The sequence below is a fragment of the Vicia villosa genome, unplaced genomic scaffold (genome assembly GCF_029867415.1).
Source record: "Vicia villosa cultivar HV-30 ecotype Madison, WI unplaced genomic scaffold, Vvil1.0 ctg.001839F_1_1, whole genome shotgun sequence".
NCBI lineage: Eukaryota > Viridiplantae > Streptophyta > Magnoliopsida > Fabales > Fabaceae > Vicia > Vicia villosa.
Genome location: NW_026705742.1, coordinates 62644 through 80644, shown reverse-complemented (window position 1 = coordinate 80644; position 18001 = coordinate 62644). Strand labels below are relative to the sequence as shown.

The following is an 18001-nucleotide window of genomic DNA, read 5'->3' as shown; positions in this document are numbered from 1 at the left end:
GGCTCCTTTTCTCATATAAGCACTTGGGTTTTATTTGAACCAACCCAAACTGTCTCGAGACCAAATTTGGTTGATAGCACACGAGAATACATTGACCTTTTGATGGTCGAAGACGGTGAGAGAATAACCTTGGAGTCAGAAAGGCTTTCCAAATTTCCATAGACTCAGTTTGTTGATCCTGAGATGTTGATGGGAATTTTTGAGTAAACCATTCGGGACCTATTGTTCTGTGTACAAACGGGGCCATAGAAGGATCGAACTGATTACGCTGGGCAAACATCATTGAATACGCCAGAAAGTGTTCACGAAGCTTCCCAGTTTCTTCTTTCGGAGTCAGGTAAGCTAACCTGGTCCCTTCTATAGTTCGATTCTTGATTTTGCTATCTTCCTCATTGACGTTTCCTCGAAAGGGAAGATGAGTTTTGAATGTAGCGTTAAGCCACAGTTGCAATAGCCAGAAAGGACCAGCATAAAGCAAAGTACCGGATTTGTAATTCTTGGTAAGATTTGCAGCTTCGCTGAGGTTTTCATAAAGAAACCCTAGAAGCAGTTGGCTGAGGTTGAGCTTTTTTCCAGCATGCAACTGATTAGCCATGCAAAGGTATCTCTTTGCAACTTGTATGGATCTTGAGCAGAAGGCACATCGTGAGAGCCATAACGCTAAGAAAGCAATATGCTCTTCATCGGATACTGCCGTTTCGGTGGTGATATGGTGTTTCTGGATGAATGCAGTATAAGTAACTATCGAGTCATTAAAACCAATAGTATCAGTATCCATCTCATTGGGATCGAAGGTTTCGCCAGTTGGTCGAAGTCCTGTAATCGCAGCCACATCGAAAAGAGTGGGGGTAACCATTCCACATGGGAGATGGAAAGTGTTGTGAGAAGCATCCCAAAAGTGAACCGCTGCTACTAGCATGGGTTGGTTATATTCTAAGCCTGTTTTTGACAGTTGAATCAAATCGTATATTCCTAACGATTTCCAGAAGGATTCTTTCTGTTTCTCTACTTTTTCTAGCCAGGCATAGTACAAATCAGGATCTTTGGCTAAGGGAATTGACCTAAACACTTTTACAACGTTGGTCATATAGTTTAAACTAATTTTCGTCAAAGCCAAAGGGGTTACAGTTGAAGTTTCTTCAATGTTAGCAGATTTTCCTGAGGGAGAACAGCCATCTTCATCTATCTTAGTTTTGCTAACTAATGGTCTAGTCTTGTAATAAGCAGGGAAGAATCTATTCAGAGATGAAATATTTTCACCTGGCAACGGACCCATAAAAGCAAGAGATTTTCCAGAAAGTTCAAAGGGAATGATTACCTGGGAAGCGTAAATAGCGCGTACTTCTTCGGTGTTAGGGTTTGGAATGTGCTCTTGTTCCCCAGACCGTGTTGCTGATTGGAGCTTCAGAACAGGTTGAAGAACATTTGAAGATGAAGCCATAGAGAGATTTTGATTAAGAAAGCAAAATTTTGAAAAGATTGAGGATGTTGGTTTTTCTGTTGAAGAAGATGAAGAAATAGGAATGAAAGGTTGTATAGAAGTGCAAGACCAAGTATTTAAAGGTTTAACGGAAACTCTTTTTAAATCTTTTGGGTAAAACCCAAAGAACACGTGGCGGCTGGTGATTTAATCCGACGGTAGTTGAATAAATTGGCTTCACTCCTAGTATATAGGAGTAATGATCAAGAAGTAAGGTCAAAAACGTGGGAATGTAAGTTATGAGAAGACATCTTTGAAAATGACAAGACGTTTCGGGAACAGGGTCATCAATGATTATGACGTTAGTCAGCAGTCTTGGAACTCTCAAAGATCAATAAGAAACGAAATCTTACGATGACAAGAAACGCCTATTTCTGTTGATTTTCGAAACAGGCATTTATTGGGGGCAATTTGTTAGCTGAAGATTTCGTTTTGTGATATTTGTCCTTCGAAGAAGCGGAAAATCGAAGGAAAGATGGTTACTGATGGCCATCCCTTAAAAATAAAAGAATGGCTACTGATGGCCATGCTTCGAGAATTCTAAGTTCGTTATGAAGATAATGAATACTGAAAGCTAGCGAAAGTATGTGTCTTCGGGGACTTAGACAAAATTTATAAATATATTCAAGTATTACTACTTAGCGTGTTTTCGTAGTGTTTTTAATACACTGCCACGCGTCGAAGACGGACTCAGGCGGGAAGATTTAAAATTCGAAGACGGTTTCGTAACTGTCCAAGTAACAGATGGCGTCGCTGGAAGTTCTTATGAGAGACGTGGCAGCAAATTAGTGTAGGACCGTTAAGGTCGAAACTAGTATAAATAGGAGTCTTAATGTTAGGATTCTGTGTGTTCATTTTGTACAAATCACTCACATATTTACTCAAGTATCAAGCGTTAAGAGAAAGAGTTCGCTGAGAAAATGTACGTATGACACCACCACTTTAATACATGTGTATTATCTTTCGTTTTCGAATATCTTTCAGAATTACTGCATTCCATTTACTTCTTGCCATTTACATTTCTGTATCTTTACTTTAATGTCATTTACTTTCGAATTACTTTAATATCATTTACTTTCGAATTACCTTCATGTCATTTATTTTCAAAGTCTTTTAACGTTCCTGCATTCTAAGATCCTTTACGTTTTAACAGTCCTTTTAGTTTCATATGTTATGTTACTTATCTTTTCATCAAAATCATACTTACATATAACAAAGTGATTATCAAGATTACTTGTTCTTTAATCGAACAACGCTTATTGACGAAGACGAATCATGAATATGGTTCGAATGAACATTGATAAACAATCTTTTTGACTATGTGTCCTAGGATCAATCTAGTCGATCCTGCGAGTAACCAAATCATATTTATTATAGTTTGGAAGACTAACGGTTGTTTACCGGAAATCACCGTAAACACAACTGCAGTGCAATTTCAATTTCCCCTTTTGTAATGTTCGAAAACTTGGGATATTATTGTTATTTGATTTGAGCGAATGTTGAAATTTGTAATTTGTGATCCGGGATGAAATTGAAATTCATTATGGACTTATCGAATAATAAATAATAAATAACAATACACATGTGGAATCTTGAGCTCTCAAACCCCTTGCATTAAATACTTAATGCTCGTAAATATCACGATAATATCGCAACCCTTCTCCCCCTTTGACAAATATCAAAAAGAGATAAAAAGCAAAAACAAATGCGACACACAGAGTTGAATCTAAAATGACAAACAAGCCTATACGAAATGCCATACAATAACAGAACAATTTAAAACTAGAAATGGCACACTTGAACATGTAAACAAATAATCAATGCAATTTCATAAAAAAAACAAGATGAAATAAACTAGCAGACAACGATATAGATATATATCAACCATACTAGAATAATGGAAAAATTACGCCATACAAAACATTAACCAAAAATCCAGGTAATGAAAATATCCAAAAGGTACCAAAAATAGTTACAATGATCAAAATAGTCATAGAAGATGTCTAGAACCAACATATATAAATCAAACAGAAAGGATGCAAATGATGAAAATTAAATTCATGAAGATCATGGTCAAATCCCAAACCCTTAAGAGACTCAATGGCTTCCTTGATGCTTCCAACCAATGCAATTATCCAACTTCTCTAGAAATCATTCGGTCTTCTCTGGCTATAGTTTTAGCAGCTTCAACTTCACTTCCAAGCAAGTTCATGATTTGAATCAAAACATGTTTGATTTGAATCAAGACTTTCAAAAACCTTGAGAAATCACTTCTCAATGTGATTGATCTTTCTTGATTCAAGGATGAGTTTCTTCCAACCCATGGAGAATCATATAGAAATTTCTAGAAATATTAATCATGGAACTTAGGAGAATATTATTAAATAAAAATATAATACTTATTATAACGTTATTAGTTCTAGAATCTTCTAGCTACATGATCTAGACTAGTCTTAATATCTCTAAAATTTTATTTTAATCAAGTATTATCATTAAGTATTTCTAAATCATTCTAATATTATTATTTGGTTCTCATCTTTGTGTGGAGTTTTCTTCCTTCTCGTCTTATTATAATGTTTATTTGAACTAAACTAACATATCATCTTAGATTCATATTCAATGTCCATTCAATCAATAACTTTATCATCACCAACGTTGCATATCCAACTCCCGCTCCCTCTAAGTCGAATTAGATTCCATAATCAGTTAAAACTTTAACCACTAAAACTTGAATTCCAAATACTTTAATCAGTTAAAATGAATGATTTTTTTTTAGGACCTTAGCATATAAATTAATGGTAACTTACCAAACTAACTTTGAAGTCATTCGAGCTCATGCCCTATAAACTCCCATGTTTGTCTTTTAAAAGAGAGGTTAAATTAATAAACTCGATTGGTAAGTAAGGCACTCCAAGATAACAATTAACAAAAACAAAAACAAAATAAATATCTACAGTAACCGACTTACCCTTTACTCCAATTTAAAACTATAAATAAAACATGTTGCCAAAATTCTTAATCAAGATATTTCGTCTCAACCAAACAAACTGATATTCATGGAAAAGGGCACGAAGACGAAGAAAACATCGCCGGTAAAGCCTTCCCTATCGGAGATCGAAGCCGCGAAGCTTCTCATACAACTCAGCAGCGGAGATTCCGAACAAGATCGAAACAGTATTAACAATAGCAATAGCTACAGCGTGAATCACGATAACAAGGTTGATTCTGAATATGTATTATCGTCATCATCCATTTCGGCACAACCAGTGGCAACTGAGATGACCGATTCTGAAGATGATGAAAGGTGCTTTCCGAGAAGAAAAAAGAGGTATCGGTACGTTAATGAAGAGTTATATAGAGTTACATCTCCTTTACCTGCTGTTGATCATAAAGCTAAGAAAATCAAGAGAAGAAGAAAGTGATGAATCGTGTTTTTATAGACTAGTTTGTAATGTTTGATGTGTGGATTATGTTTATCTTAATATTTCACTGTGTTAGAGTGATTGTATATATTTGCTTTGGTGAATCGAACGTTGTTGTACATTTCAAATTATCTTAACTATATTTCTCCATTGGGATATCAGTGTTCTTCAGTTTACTTGAAATTGGGAACGGTGAAGTGAGACTTGATTTTGAAAGGAAAACACTCAATTTCTTGATCTTATCTATATCCTTTTCCAAATTCCAACGATTTAAAGTAAAACCTTCGATGTGTGAATGAAGTAATATATTTGAGGGTGAATGAAGTGTTAGATTTGGCTAAAAGAGAAAAAGGAGTTGCGTGGCCTTGAACGTGGATTACGAAAAGGTCAGTGTGGGTTGAAATTACTTGAGATTTTTGTTTACTAAGATGAGATTTGGAGGCCTATGGATTAAGGACGGGGTGTGTGTCCTTAATAGTTCCTCGTCAGCTGCTTGTGAATGGTTGTGTTACGATGAACTTCAAGGTGGAGAGAGGATTACATCAAGGAGATCCGTTATCAGTATTTTTGTTTGTGGATTTCATTTTAATTTGAAGAATAAAGTTGATAGAAATATTGTCAGTATGATTTGGTTGACCTCTGTCTGGAGCATTTGGTTGATGCGCAATGCTATCTTATTCAAAGGTAGCGTATTTAGTTTTGAAGAATGCTTGTCGGTGATTAAATTTTTGTCGTGAAAGTGAATGGGAATAGATCATAAATCTTCTATTTCTAGTCTTTTTCATGTTTGGAACATCAAAACCCTTTGATTGTCTTAGGTAGAATGTGTAATTTGTGTTGTTTGTTAAGGGTTTAAGTGCCCCTTGAACTCATTTTCTTTTGAATGAACCATTGCCTAATTAAAAAATATATATATTTGGTGGAAGAATTTGAAAAATATTATCAGTTTTTAATAAGAGAAATTGATTTGATGTAGATTTATAGTGAACTTGATGGTAAGAATAAGAATTGGATCCATTAAAAAATTATTCATTTTTTTATATAATAGGCAATTTGGACCTAGCATGATTTGAACCTCAGACCTTGAGGGAAACACACCCTCAAGACTCAAGCTTTCACTACTAGACCACACACACGCACACTAAAAAATTATTCATTCAATTTATCTATTAAATAAGGACATTATTTTTCGTATTTTTGGTGGTGTTAACGCATCATTGTGAAAAACCGACAATATTTCTAGAATTCAAAAATATAATTTTGGATGTACCCCATTCCACACATCATCTAATTGTAAGTGAATCACACTCCATTTTGTCAATTACTATTATAGAAATGCATTTTGTAAAAAAATATAGAAGTAGACCTCTAGATGAATTTTTAGTCTAATACGCCTCAGACCCCTTCCTCATTTCCAATAAAACATACCAAAATATCTTATCGGGTCATTTCTATTATACCCCAAGTTTTTTTTATCAATCCAAGGGTTTTTTCTATTTCATTCAATCCAAGTGGTTTGTCAATTATTTCTCAACATTCATGTAATCTAAGTGCTTCAACATCAACTACACATTTTGTAGATTTTACAATCCATGTTTTTTTCACATTTGATTTTCTCTTCAAGCAATACAAAATAAATACATTAGCTTGTGTAAAAAATACTACTATATAGATAGTTATACTCATTGTTTGGTAGTTTATTGACCAACGCGTTTTAAGCCATTTTTTGTTTTCCCTGCGTTTCTGCCATTTTTGTATTTTTTGAGTTTCAGGAAACTACTGAAGTGCACTACCATATTTTTTTAGAATTCGATTTTCCAGAAATACGAAAGTGCACTTTCGTATTACGTTTGTCTGCATTATTTGGTTTGATTTTGAATGTCTTTCATTTGGGTTTGATTTTTTCTACTTTGTCTGGTTTAATTATAGATAACACGGCTGACAACCAAGAACGAGTAAGGCATGATAGTGTCCCAGCATGCACATGTTTGCAAGAAAAAGCCCAACCCTCATAACCGCTAGTTGATTCTATTTCATTTGATGCAAAAATGTAACTTCTAGGGTTTAAGTGTCTCCAGCTTCGTCTTCCAGGAGGCAGGTGTCACATGCTGCTGCCTCAAAAGTCCCACCAGTCCAAGTTGACGCACTTGTTGTCAATGCTGCCGTTCTCAATGAATTTAGAGGAGGCCCCTATGATACTTCAATAGTGTCTTTGTATGCAAACCATGCTGCTAGACACATACGGGTCGGAGAGGTGAAATTTATCTGTACTTATTCTTTGAAACACATGTGTTATAATATTCAAACTTTATGAAAGTGATGTATTTTTTTGCAGTATCGTGATGCTTTAAAATGCATCAACCATGGTAGCAAGATTGTGAGGCTGCAACAACTTGACAAACAATGGTTTCATGATGTTATGCAGCTATCTGGGCTGCGATATTTATGCTGACCAAATATATTATTATTAACCATGGTATGTTGTCAATTTTCGTTGAGAGATAACACACAAATACGTCATATTTTCATCTTCTGCATAGTGAGATGTCCATCACACTAGAAGATGTGTCATCCCTACTACATTTTCCGATCAGGAGAAGATTATTAGACCATTCCTTGATGACCATACCTGATGCACTAGATATGATGGTAACTTATTTGGGAGCTGACCTAGAAGATTATTAGACCATTTAGTTGAAGGTTGTCTTTGGAAGATCAGACAGATCACAACAAGCTACACGATATTTATTGTAATATATTTGCATCTTTACTATTACTGTACAATTTTCATAACACTTGTGATACGTCATTACTAATATTTTATTTGTACCATTTTCAAGCATGGATCTTCCACCACTTTCCATGCATCTCTAACTGGTCATATGTTGATGACTACACTAAGGATCAACCACATGCTTGTGCATTTGTCACGCTCATAGGGAATCAGGTGTCTGATCCCTTTAGAGTGTTTCTTGACCTTACTATAACAAATGCTATAAGTTACACACCGTATGACGACCATCATCAGACGTGTCCCTTGAATATAATTGTCTTTTATTCTTAACGGTTGGATTGTGGGTCACGCATGATGTAACCGCATCTGCATGAACGATTCAAGTGTAAGTTCAAATATCTACATGTTGTTCCAAGTATGGTTGGGAATAGACTAGGCTGAGCTAGGCTTTGGCAAGCCTGAGCCTGCTCAAAAATTCAAAGCCTAAGTCTAGCATATAGCCTATCATAGGCTTATTTTTAGGCTTGAGCCTAATTTTTTAGAAGGCTTGATTGGCCTACTAGCCTACTTAAAAGTTTTTTTTTCATTTGAACATTTATAAATAAACAATTCAACTCATGTAAAATAGACTAACAAATTAAAATATCAATGAGACTAAATATTTATTTTCATTAACTCATTCGAGTTATGCTATTAACATAAATTTTGTGATACTCTTTGTTTGATAGAACTTATGGAAACAACTTATAATAACAACTTCTGACATCGCTAATAAGGTTTTTTAAAACTTATTTTCAAAAGTTCTTCAAGATAACTAAGCATTATTTTTTTCGTATTTTAATTTAAAATACATAATACAATATAATAATAATAATAAATTTATCCATGTTTATTTAAATAGGCCGACCTGATAGGCCTAAAATGTTTTTTTATGGTCCGTGGCCTAGCTGTTTTAGTTAAAAAGGCTTATAAAAACCATAGACCTTTTTTATTTAAAAAAAGTCTGACCAAGTCTGGGCCTGAAGAAGCACACAGTGTGGCAACTCCTCGCCAATGGAGTAGGCTTCATTCGACTACATCTAATGATATTTTAGAGTCTCACATCCTTACATGACACTAGAAGCTCACGGAGATCCACCTAGGTCAACTCATCGAGAGATATTATATGAGGAGTAGGTTAAAGCAAATCATTTTGTTGATGTGTTACCTGCATGTCGTTGTCTAAAGGCCATTGCACGAACGAGTATAGAGAACGAAATCTTTCCAAAAGGCGCTTATGGGAGGCCCATTATATATGCCATTTTATCTCAAGCATAAACGGAATTACAAGAGAAGAGGTAGAGAAGAAACAAGGGGTTCAATATACCCATTAGTATTTGATATTATTGATATTATGAATTATGGATAGTATTATGATTTTGTAATTTGTCAGTCTGATAGTATTATGAATTATTTATTGATTCTAAATTTCTAATATATGGAAGTTTAATCTTATTAAATAAATGTATGGTTTAATTGATTAACTTTTTTTATGACAGTATACTTATTATACATAGCCTATTACATCAGAGTATTTCTTAAAAAGAGTCAAGTTTTACTACCTAAAGGGTGATTATGGAAGTATACTTCTATAACTTTATGGAGATGCATCTCTGAATTAAATTATGACAAAATGAGAGTGTGACTCACTTCCAAATGGATGTGGTGCATATGGAGTTATTACACAGATGCATCTTCTGACTCATTTTGACAAAATGATGGTGCAAATCAATTACACATGAATTTGGTGTAAATGTAAAGCGTCCGGAAATACATATCCAGGTTCATGAAAGGCAATTTTGGGTTTACATAGGGGGACTCTTCACCACTAAGGGTGAGAATAGTAATGCCCTTAAATAATTTATTTGATACATCCACTTAACAAGAAAAAGGATCAATGGACTATATCTAATCTATCCATTTAAAGCCAATGATTTTTCTTACTCAAGGTTTAAGTGATCTTGGTCGACCTCTAAGATGTTTTCCGAATTAAAATAGAACTGAAACACCTAAAATTAGTTAAGAAAGTAGTGGTGAACGACTGCATTGAATGCATTCCCATCATTGAAACGTTTCACAGTCTTCTTCTGACACATGTATTGACGCAACAGGCTAGGGCACAGTGCAGTTTATAGTACATTTGAGTGCACATGGTTTACATGTATCCACGAAGGGAAATCTAACAGTTGATCTGGTGTTTTCTTTCTCTAGTTTGTCTGAATTCTCAAGCTGTACTTTCCTGTAAATAATGGGAATTAAGTGTTTGCAAGTTCTTGCAACCCTTGGCATTCAAACTTACGGTCACTTTCCTATAAAACGTCTTCGTTCAAATTCCATTCCAAGTAAACATCACTCAGTCACATTTCTAGATCATGGATATTCACATAGAGAACCTACTCCGCTAATTTCCATACCCTAAACCAATTGGGAAACTAAAAAGAGGAGTTCCCATCCCCCAATCTAAATTCAAAGCCATCTTTAAGAGTATAGAGAGCTTTCATAATTGCATTCCAACTAACTGATCTCAGTTTCTTTTTTCATATTAAGGAACGTTTCCTCACTGATGTAATTATGCTTCAAAGCTTGGACCCATATTGATTCAGTGAATCACAATTGCGGTGGAAACCCCAACCATCTTACCCAACATAGAAGTATTAACCTTTTTTGCTTTCCGGATCCCAAGACCACCCAACTTTTGGGCTTAGTAATTTTATTCCAGCCAACGAGATGCACACTAGAGTTTGAGTTGTCTTTCTACAAAAAATTCCTAACCATTTTATCAATAAAAACAAAAGTTGGTTGAGGAAGCCAAACCACTTGCATATAATAGGTTGGGATGGAGTTCTAGATATACCTAACTAAAGTCAAACGACCAACCTTGTTTAACAATTTATGTTGCCATGATGCTAAACTTTAACTATTTTTCTCTATAGGAACTCAAAGTCCTTGCGTTGAAGACAACCATGCAACGTATTAAAATCCAAGTATTTCTCTAGAGTAAGAGTTCGCTTGATACCTGTGCTAGAGACAATTAAATCCATTTTCTCCTCTTAGTGGTAGCGGGGAAGAACACCTTTGATCTAGCAATTTTCACTTTAAGGCCAAAAAACATGGCAAAACGATTCAAGATATCATAAGTGATCCCTGCATGTGAGTTAGAAACCTTTACAGAAAGAAAAACATCATCAGCAAGACAATAAAAGCGATAAAGGGGTCCATTACGAGATAACCTGACAAGTTTCAATTGACCTTCATCGACTTCCCTAATGATTGTCTACGACAAGAATTCCATGCAGATAACAAATAAATAGGGTAAAAAGGGCCCCACGTTGCCATAATCCTTTAGTTGGAACAAAATTTAGTACCTGTCTCCATTCCAAAGAATAGATATATAGGAGCTAGTTAACTAGTGCATGATCAACTTTGTAGTAATGGGAGGAAACCAATTTCCGCTTTAAACAAAATTAGTTTTTTTTTTTATTTCCTAAGAAAATAAACACAATTAACTTAAATAATCAAAATAAAATAATTGTATTAGATTTTTAATCAATTATTTATCTGTCTTTTCAAAAATATTACATGCCTATTTGTTTTAGCTATAAAAATAGTTTTTTTTTAATTTTCAAAATTGATTTTTATAAAAATGCTTTTTAAAAAATTAAAAAATTATTTTAAGTTCATTTTTAATAAATTAAAAAAATAATTTTGACATCTTATAACATAAATATACATTATTGAAGATTAACACATAATTGAAATTATAATTTTTCCAAAAGATTACGTCGAAAATAATTTTTATGAAAAAGTATTTGAAATAGTTTTAATTTTTTGAAATGATTTTTCAAAATTTTGATATAAAAAAAATTATAGTAAAAAGATGAAATACATAAAATAATATATTAAGAATAATTATTTAAATTAAATTTTTAATTTGAAGACGAATAAACCATTACTTTGTTCGGGCCAGCTCGAAACACCATATTTTTGAAACATTGGGTAAATCTTTTGATACACCCCAAATATTTTAATTAACTCGATAAAAACCTAAATCGATTTCTTTGTATGATCTATTGAATTTTTCAATAGAGATTTTTTATTTATTTATAAAATGTAATTAATAAAATGAAAAAAATGAGAAAGATATATTTTATACTGTGAAAATACATAGGGTGCGAGATTTAATTGAGGCGGTGCTAGATGAAATTCTCTTCTTCTAGCCGAGCACACCTTTAAGCCCATAAATATTTGGATCCGAAGCCTATTTAGTTAGTTATTCTAGGGTAGACTGAGAAACCGTTATATAAACGTAGAGTCTAGTACCTTAACATCACAACATTTTCCCCCTTCTCATACTGTAGCGGCTGGTAAGCTTTTTCGATGCTATTCTCCTTTCATTCTCAGATCTGTTATTAACTCTTCAATGGTTTGGATCTGTTAATTTCCTTTTTTCGTTGTTGTTGTTTTTGCAGTTGAAGTAAGAAAAAATGTCTCACAGAAAGTTTGAGCACCCAAGACACGGTTCTCTCGGCTTTCTCCCTAGGAAGCGAGCTGCTCGCCATCGCGGAAAAGGTTTTTTACACTTCATTTTCACTTTTTATCACTTAATTTAACTACGTTTTTTTTAAAGGTTTTAAAAAAATGAATGATTTCAAAATCAAAATTAAAGGATCTTAATTGAATTTTCTAGCTGAATGTTTTTCGGTGCATTATCATGTTATTGCCATTTCCTTTTGTGATGATTGAAATCGCTTCCACTGATAACTGGTTAATCAAGGCTGGAATCTCAAAAACGGCTTATCTAGCCTTAATCCTTTTGTTAGGGTTTTGGTTTGGAATACAAATGAGCTAGAGAATTGGCATCTGTTTTGCCATAGGCCTTTGGTTTGGAAGCATTTCTTCATTACTATTGGAATTTGGTTGTATCATGATTGATGCACTAATACATGATTTTAAAATTATATTTTTCAATTAGATCCAAGATTTACATTTGCAGCCATATGAACCATTTAATGGTATAAACTTTAATTTTTTTATTGAATAATTATTTTTATGCTTTTGTCAATTAAATATTACATTTTTAATTGTTTTTTAACTTTATCTAAGTTTTGTCAAAAAAAAACTTTATCTAAGTTTAAAATTCAAAGGTAATAGAATGTAGACATGAATCATATTTGCCTTAATTTAGAATTATAATATAATTGACAATGTTTTGTTCTAAAAAAAATTATTGTTATTTTTTGGAAGTTTTTCAAATGTATTTTTGTTGTAAATTTTTCTCTAATTTATGGTCTTAACGTTCATTCATTGTAATGGATTTAATGTTTTTTCCCTAGTTATGTAATAAAATGAGTTATTGGTTATGATTTTATACATTATGAGATGACACGGCTGCTTCACTATTCACATCTCTAATTCATATCCTTGTTTGCATTTTTTCAAATGAGTTCTATCAGATTACAACTATGTTATTTGTTTGTGAACCAGTAAAGATTTGTTTGATGGTTATTTAGTTCTTACTAGTTATTCATGGATCCCAAAGAGATTCCATTTCTTCATGAATTTATCTTGAATCCGGATCTTGTGGCTCAACTTTATTGAAGCTGCTGACGGAGATGGCTGACTAACATTGAACATCATCATTTAGATGTTTCAATTCCTCTTCTCATTGTGGGTCACATGTATAGGACTAATTGGGGTATTGGTCCAGGGTCATTGACCATTATTGCTGCTCACCATATGTATGCTTTGCCTCCTTATCCATATGTACCTAGCTACTGACTATGGAACATAATGTCATGGCATGCTTAATTATCTATTAACTTAGCTACTGACCATTATTGCTGCTCACCTTATGTAAGCTATGCCTCCTTATCCATAACTAACTACTGACTATGGGACTCAGCTGTTATTGTTCACATAACTGTTTTTTCTTATACTTAATCTATTTTATGGTTTTGATGACTTTTTTTGTCTCATTTGTCCGTCTTTGTATATCTATGTTTAATGTTTATGTTTATGTCTCAGCTTGGTGATCAACTTTGAAATACAAATCTAATTGTTCTCGGGCCTAATAGCATGATTTTGTTTATTTATGTCATGTGACTAGCTTTCATATATGTGTGTTCTTTAGTTTTCCTGATACCAATTGTAGAATATATATTTATGTATATACCTATGTTCATCCATATACTTCTATTGCATCAGTGGTTATTGATGTTATGTCAGTGTTCTTTATCCCTGAACATCTCATCTAATTTGCCACTGCAGTGAAAGCCTTTCCAAAAGATGATCCTACCAAACCATGCAGCTTGACTGCTTTTGTTGGCTACAAGTCTGGGATGACCCATATTGTTAGGGAGGTCGAGAAGCCTGGATCCAGTAAGTGTCATGTTCTGAAATTCTTTTGAGATCATTATGTGATCGTTTAGTCTGTTCTTTTTCTTCTCATATTGGCTTCTAGATTTGTTCAATGTTAATTTGTACTGATAATATTCCTTGCTGTTGTAGAGCTTCATAAGAAAGAGACATGTGAAGCTGTCACTATCATTGAAACTCCTCCACTTGTTGTTGTTGGAGTGGTGGGATATGTGAAAACACCACGTGGCCTTCGCACACTGAATACTGTCTGGGCTCAGCATCTTAGTGAAGATATCAAGCGTCGGTTTTACAAGAACTGGTGCAAGTCAAAGAAGAAGGCTTTTACCAAATATTCCAAAAAGTATGAAACAGAAGAAGGGAAGAAGGATATTCAAACTCAGCTTGAGAAATTGAAAAAATATGCTACTGTCATCCGTGTTCTTGCTCATACTCAGGTACCAAAGATGTTTTTCTTTTATCTTTGTAGAGTTTGTTTTTTTGCTGCTAATTTTATGTTGTTCTAATATCATAAATATCTCCTATTGTGTAACTCTGTTCTGTTAAATAGTGTTCGTTCATGTCAATTTTTTTACTAATTAAAAGTCCCATAGTGTTATTATTTTATGTGTACTTGAAACTATTATGGTTGTAACTTAATGGTATGTCTTTGTTTACTGAAGATAAGGAAGTTGAAGGGTCTAAAACAAAAGAAAGCTCATTTGACAGAGATCCAAGTTAATGGTGGAACAATAAGCCAAAAGGTGGACTATTCATACAGTTTCTTTGAAAAGCAAGTCCCTGTTGATGCTGTTTTTCAAAAGGATGAGATGATTGATATCATTGGAGTGACTAAAGGTAAAGGTTACGAAGGCGTGGTAACTCGTTGGGGTGTCACCCGCCTTCCACGGAAGACACACAGAGGTCTAAGAAAGGTTGCTTGTATTGGTGCTTGGCACCCTGCTCGTGTTTCTTTCACGGTTGCCAGGGCCGGTCAGAATGGGTACCATCATCGTACTGAATTGAACAAGAAGATCTACAAGGTTGGCAAGACTGACCAAGAGTCACACACAGCCATCACAGAATTCGACAGGTAGGCAGGCATTGTAGTAGAAACGTTTTGCCAATAAAATGTGTATCTTTAGGAAAGCTCAAAGGTTTTGAATTGTGGTGATTGCAATTGTAATTCTCTTTATCAGTTTCTGCAATATTTAATTTATTATGTTCTTTGTGTGATTTTGCTTACAGGACTGAGAAGGATATTACTCCTATGGGCGGATTTCCTCATTATGGTATAGTGAAACATGACTATCTTATGGTGAAAGGAGGTTGTGTTGGACCAAAGAAGCGGGTCGTCACTCTTCGGCAGTCACTACTGAAGCAGACATCTCGGTTGGCTCTTGAAGAGATCAAGCTGAAGTTCATTGACACCTCCTCCAAGTTTGGACATGGTCGCTTCCAGACTACTCAGGAGAAACAGAAGTTTTATGGTCGTTTGAAGGCTTAGTTTTTATTTTATTATATTTATGTTTATCGGCTCTGTCTAGAGATACCTTTGCAATTAATTTTTGCATCAAAATAAGTCATTTCAGTGTTTGATTGTTAAAAAGTAAGTCGTTTACATTTCTCATTGAGAAGACAATTTTGTTATTTGCTCTGGAACATGAATGATCTGTTTTACTTTGATGGTTTTTGGGTATTTTGTCTTAGTTGTATTTTATTTATGTTTCTGTTAGTTAAAATGTGTGTGAGACAACTTCTGGCATATGGAATGAAATCTCTGATGACAGTTTATATTTTGGAACAGAAAAGTAAATATGGTTATTGTAACAATAAACAAAATGAGAAACTATGGATGAGATCAAGCTCACGGCAACCAACACAGTATGTGTCGAGACCACAAATGCAATAGTCGGATTAATACGATTTCTTCCAATGGAGCATATAGATTTTGTGATATGCACGTTAGCAAATTGTAATCAGGTGGATTAAGCAAACAAACTAAAACCCCCACCGCTCATTTGAAACCTACCCGAACAAGGCCAATTCAACCGAAATCCAACGGTCAATGAGGTCACATAAACTTATTAAAAAAAGCTTCCTATTTTTTTAGGCGGAGAAGGTGAATCATATTAATTAAGTACGGTCCTGAATATATCTAGTGTGTTGATTGTCCAAGATTCCACCTGGTTCGTTACACGGCCTCCACAGCCTGTAAGAAATTTAGGTAATTGAAATTTTCTAACCTCCTACCTAAGCGAAGGAAATAATAAGTTTTTTAGGACATGCAATATTTTACCGCCGATTCATTACAGATTATTTTAAAATTTCTAAACTATTAACCGGGTTTTCTACTAATTTTGTCAATTTATGGATTGCTTCCTTCTTTTGATCAACATGAAGTTTTGGAGGTTTTTGCATTTTTTGCTCAGCACAAGATAGCTATGGAGCTGATTGAAGCTTTGGGTTTTGTAAATAAAGTTAATGGTATGTTAGTTTAAGAATTCTTTGGTTAGTCACCACCAAAATCTCTCCTTTTATCTTTTATATGCTTTGGTAAGTTATATCATATGATATGCTTATAAAATGTGTTCATATCTGTTGTTACTTTTCCTGCCATTCTATCTAGTGACACATTTTGAAATATTAAGTCCATTCTGCCTAGGTTTTTTTGTTTGTTAGAACATATGTTATGTCTGTTCTGATAAGTTTTGATGAAGTGTAATTTCTTGTACTTTGTAGATTTTGTTGAAAATTTTATCAGGAGAAAGCAATTTGTTATAGTTGCTAGATTCAGTTGTGCATATAACTTGGCTGACAAGAATCAATTAGTTCATATATTGCGGGAACACGTCCAAAATGTAAAACTAATTTGTGAGAAAACCAACTCCATTGAGATCAAGGTTTTTTTGTTTTTCTTATTTGAATTCTATTTGATGAAACATCCCATTTTCATAGATATACACTTGCATGATAGTCATAAATAAATTACTATGATATTGAATTCAGGATAAGGACAGAGATCAAGAAATTGCTAGTTTGGGAATTGTTCTACAATACATTTCAGATAAGAACGACCGAGTCTGCATTTCAGATAAGAACGACCTATAATCCGAGGATGTTTCTTCATGCAAGTTCACCCTATTAACCAAGGGTTACGTCCAACCCTCTCACACCGAGAAATTTCCATTATAATCAATTTGAATTACAATCTAATTTCTACGTTTTAAATCTCAAATGATTTTCTTGTCTCACACTAGATGACTTTTTTGAAATACAAAATATGTTTGCTTATAACATTTCATACAAAGAGATATCAAAAATTTGATTTGATTTGCCATTCATTAGACCTTTTGAAATAGACATGTTGGGAATTATACTATCTTGTATGAAATCTTATTCTTTTATTCCTTAGGCACAAGTGACCACTTTGCGTTGGGTGCAGGTGTTCATAATTGTTTGAATGCATATGGTTATTTTTGATATGAGGTCTATATGTTAAACGTTGACTTTGGTGCAAGGGGGTAATTCTCATATCTTAGGAACTTGATCATATTAGCGGGAGGTTTAGATGGTCAACTTTGTTAACTTTGAAACGTAATTTATTATTTTTCATTTAAGGCAGATTATCATATTCTTTATCCGAGAGTATATTACCGTTTTTTTTTTTTTATCTAAGGAAGAAGATCATTTCTCTATGTTTAAGTGTAGATGATCATCTATCTTCTTTTTTTTATTTTTTATTATTTTGCATATGACGAGAAATTCTTCTCAATGTGAAAACATTCTTAATTATATTGTTATTATCAAAATTTTAAAATTAGAGGTTATTGTTCTTCAAATTATTTTTGGTTCAACAATTGTTTTTCTCTTAATGATGCCAAACATATATAATTTTATAAATAATTAAAAAAATAAAATAAAATGGAGTTTGTGAGCTCCTCCTAAATTTAAACAAAATAAACAAATATT

At 33.6% G+C, this 18001-nt stretch overlaps 1 protein-coding gene across 1 annotated transcript; it reads left to right on the top strand.

Annotated features, from left to right (window-relative positions):
* The first annotated feature begins 11922 nt into the window (after nt 1-11922).
* On the top strand, nt 11923-15715 carry LOC131636811 (large ribosomal subunit protein uL3-like). The gene is made up of 6 exons (XM_058907405.1): nt 11923-12039; nt 12145-12244; nt 13943-14053; nt 14183-14487; nt 14713-15122; nt 15278-15715. The coding sequence occupies exons 2-6, from the start codon at nt 12160-12162 to the stop codon at nt 15534-15536; spliced, it is 1170 nt and encodes a 389-aa protein (XP_058763388.1). The 5' UTR covers nt 11923-12039; nt 12145-12159; the 3' UTR covers nt 15537-15715.
* Nucleotides 15716-18001: the final 2286 nt, after the last annotated feature.

Coding starts and splice junctions, on each gene's coding strand:
- LOC131636811 (XM_058907405.1), top strand. CDS start 12,160: ATGTCTCACAGAAAGTTTGAGCACCCAAGACACGGTTCTCTCGGCTTT. Junction 14,054..14,182: donor GGTCGAGAAGCCTGGATCCA/GTAAGTGTCATG, acceptor TTGCTGTTGTAG/AGCTTCATAAGAAAGAGACA. Junction 14,488..14,712: donor GTGTTCTTGCTCATACTCAG/GTACCAAAGATG, acceptor TGTTTACTGAAG/ATAAGGAAGTTGAAGGGTCT.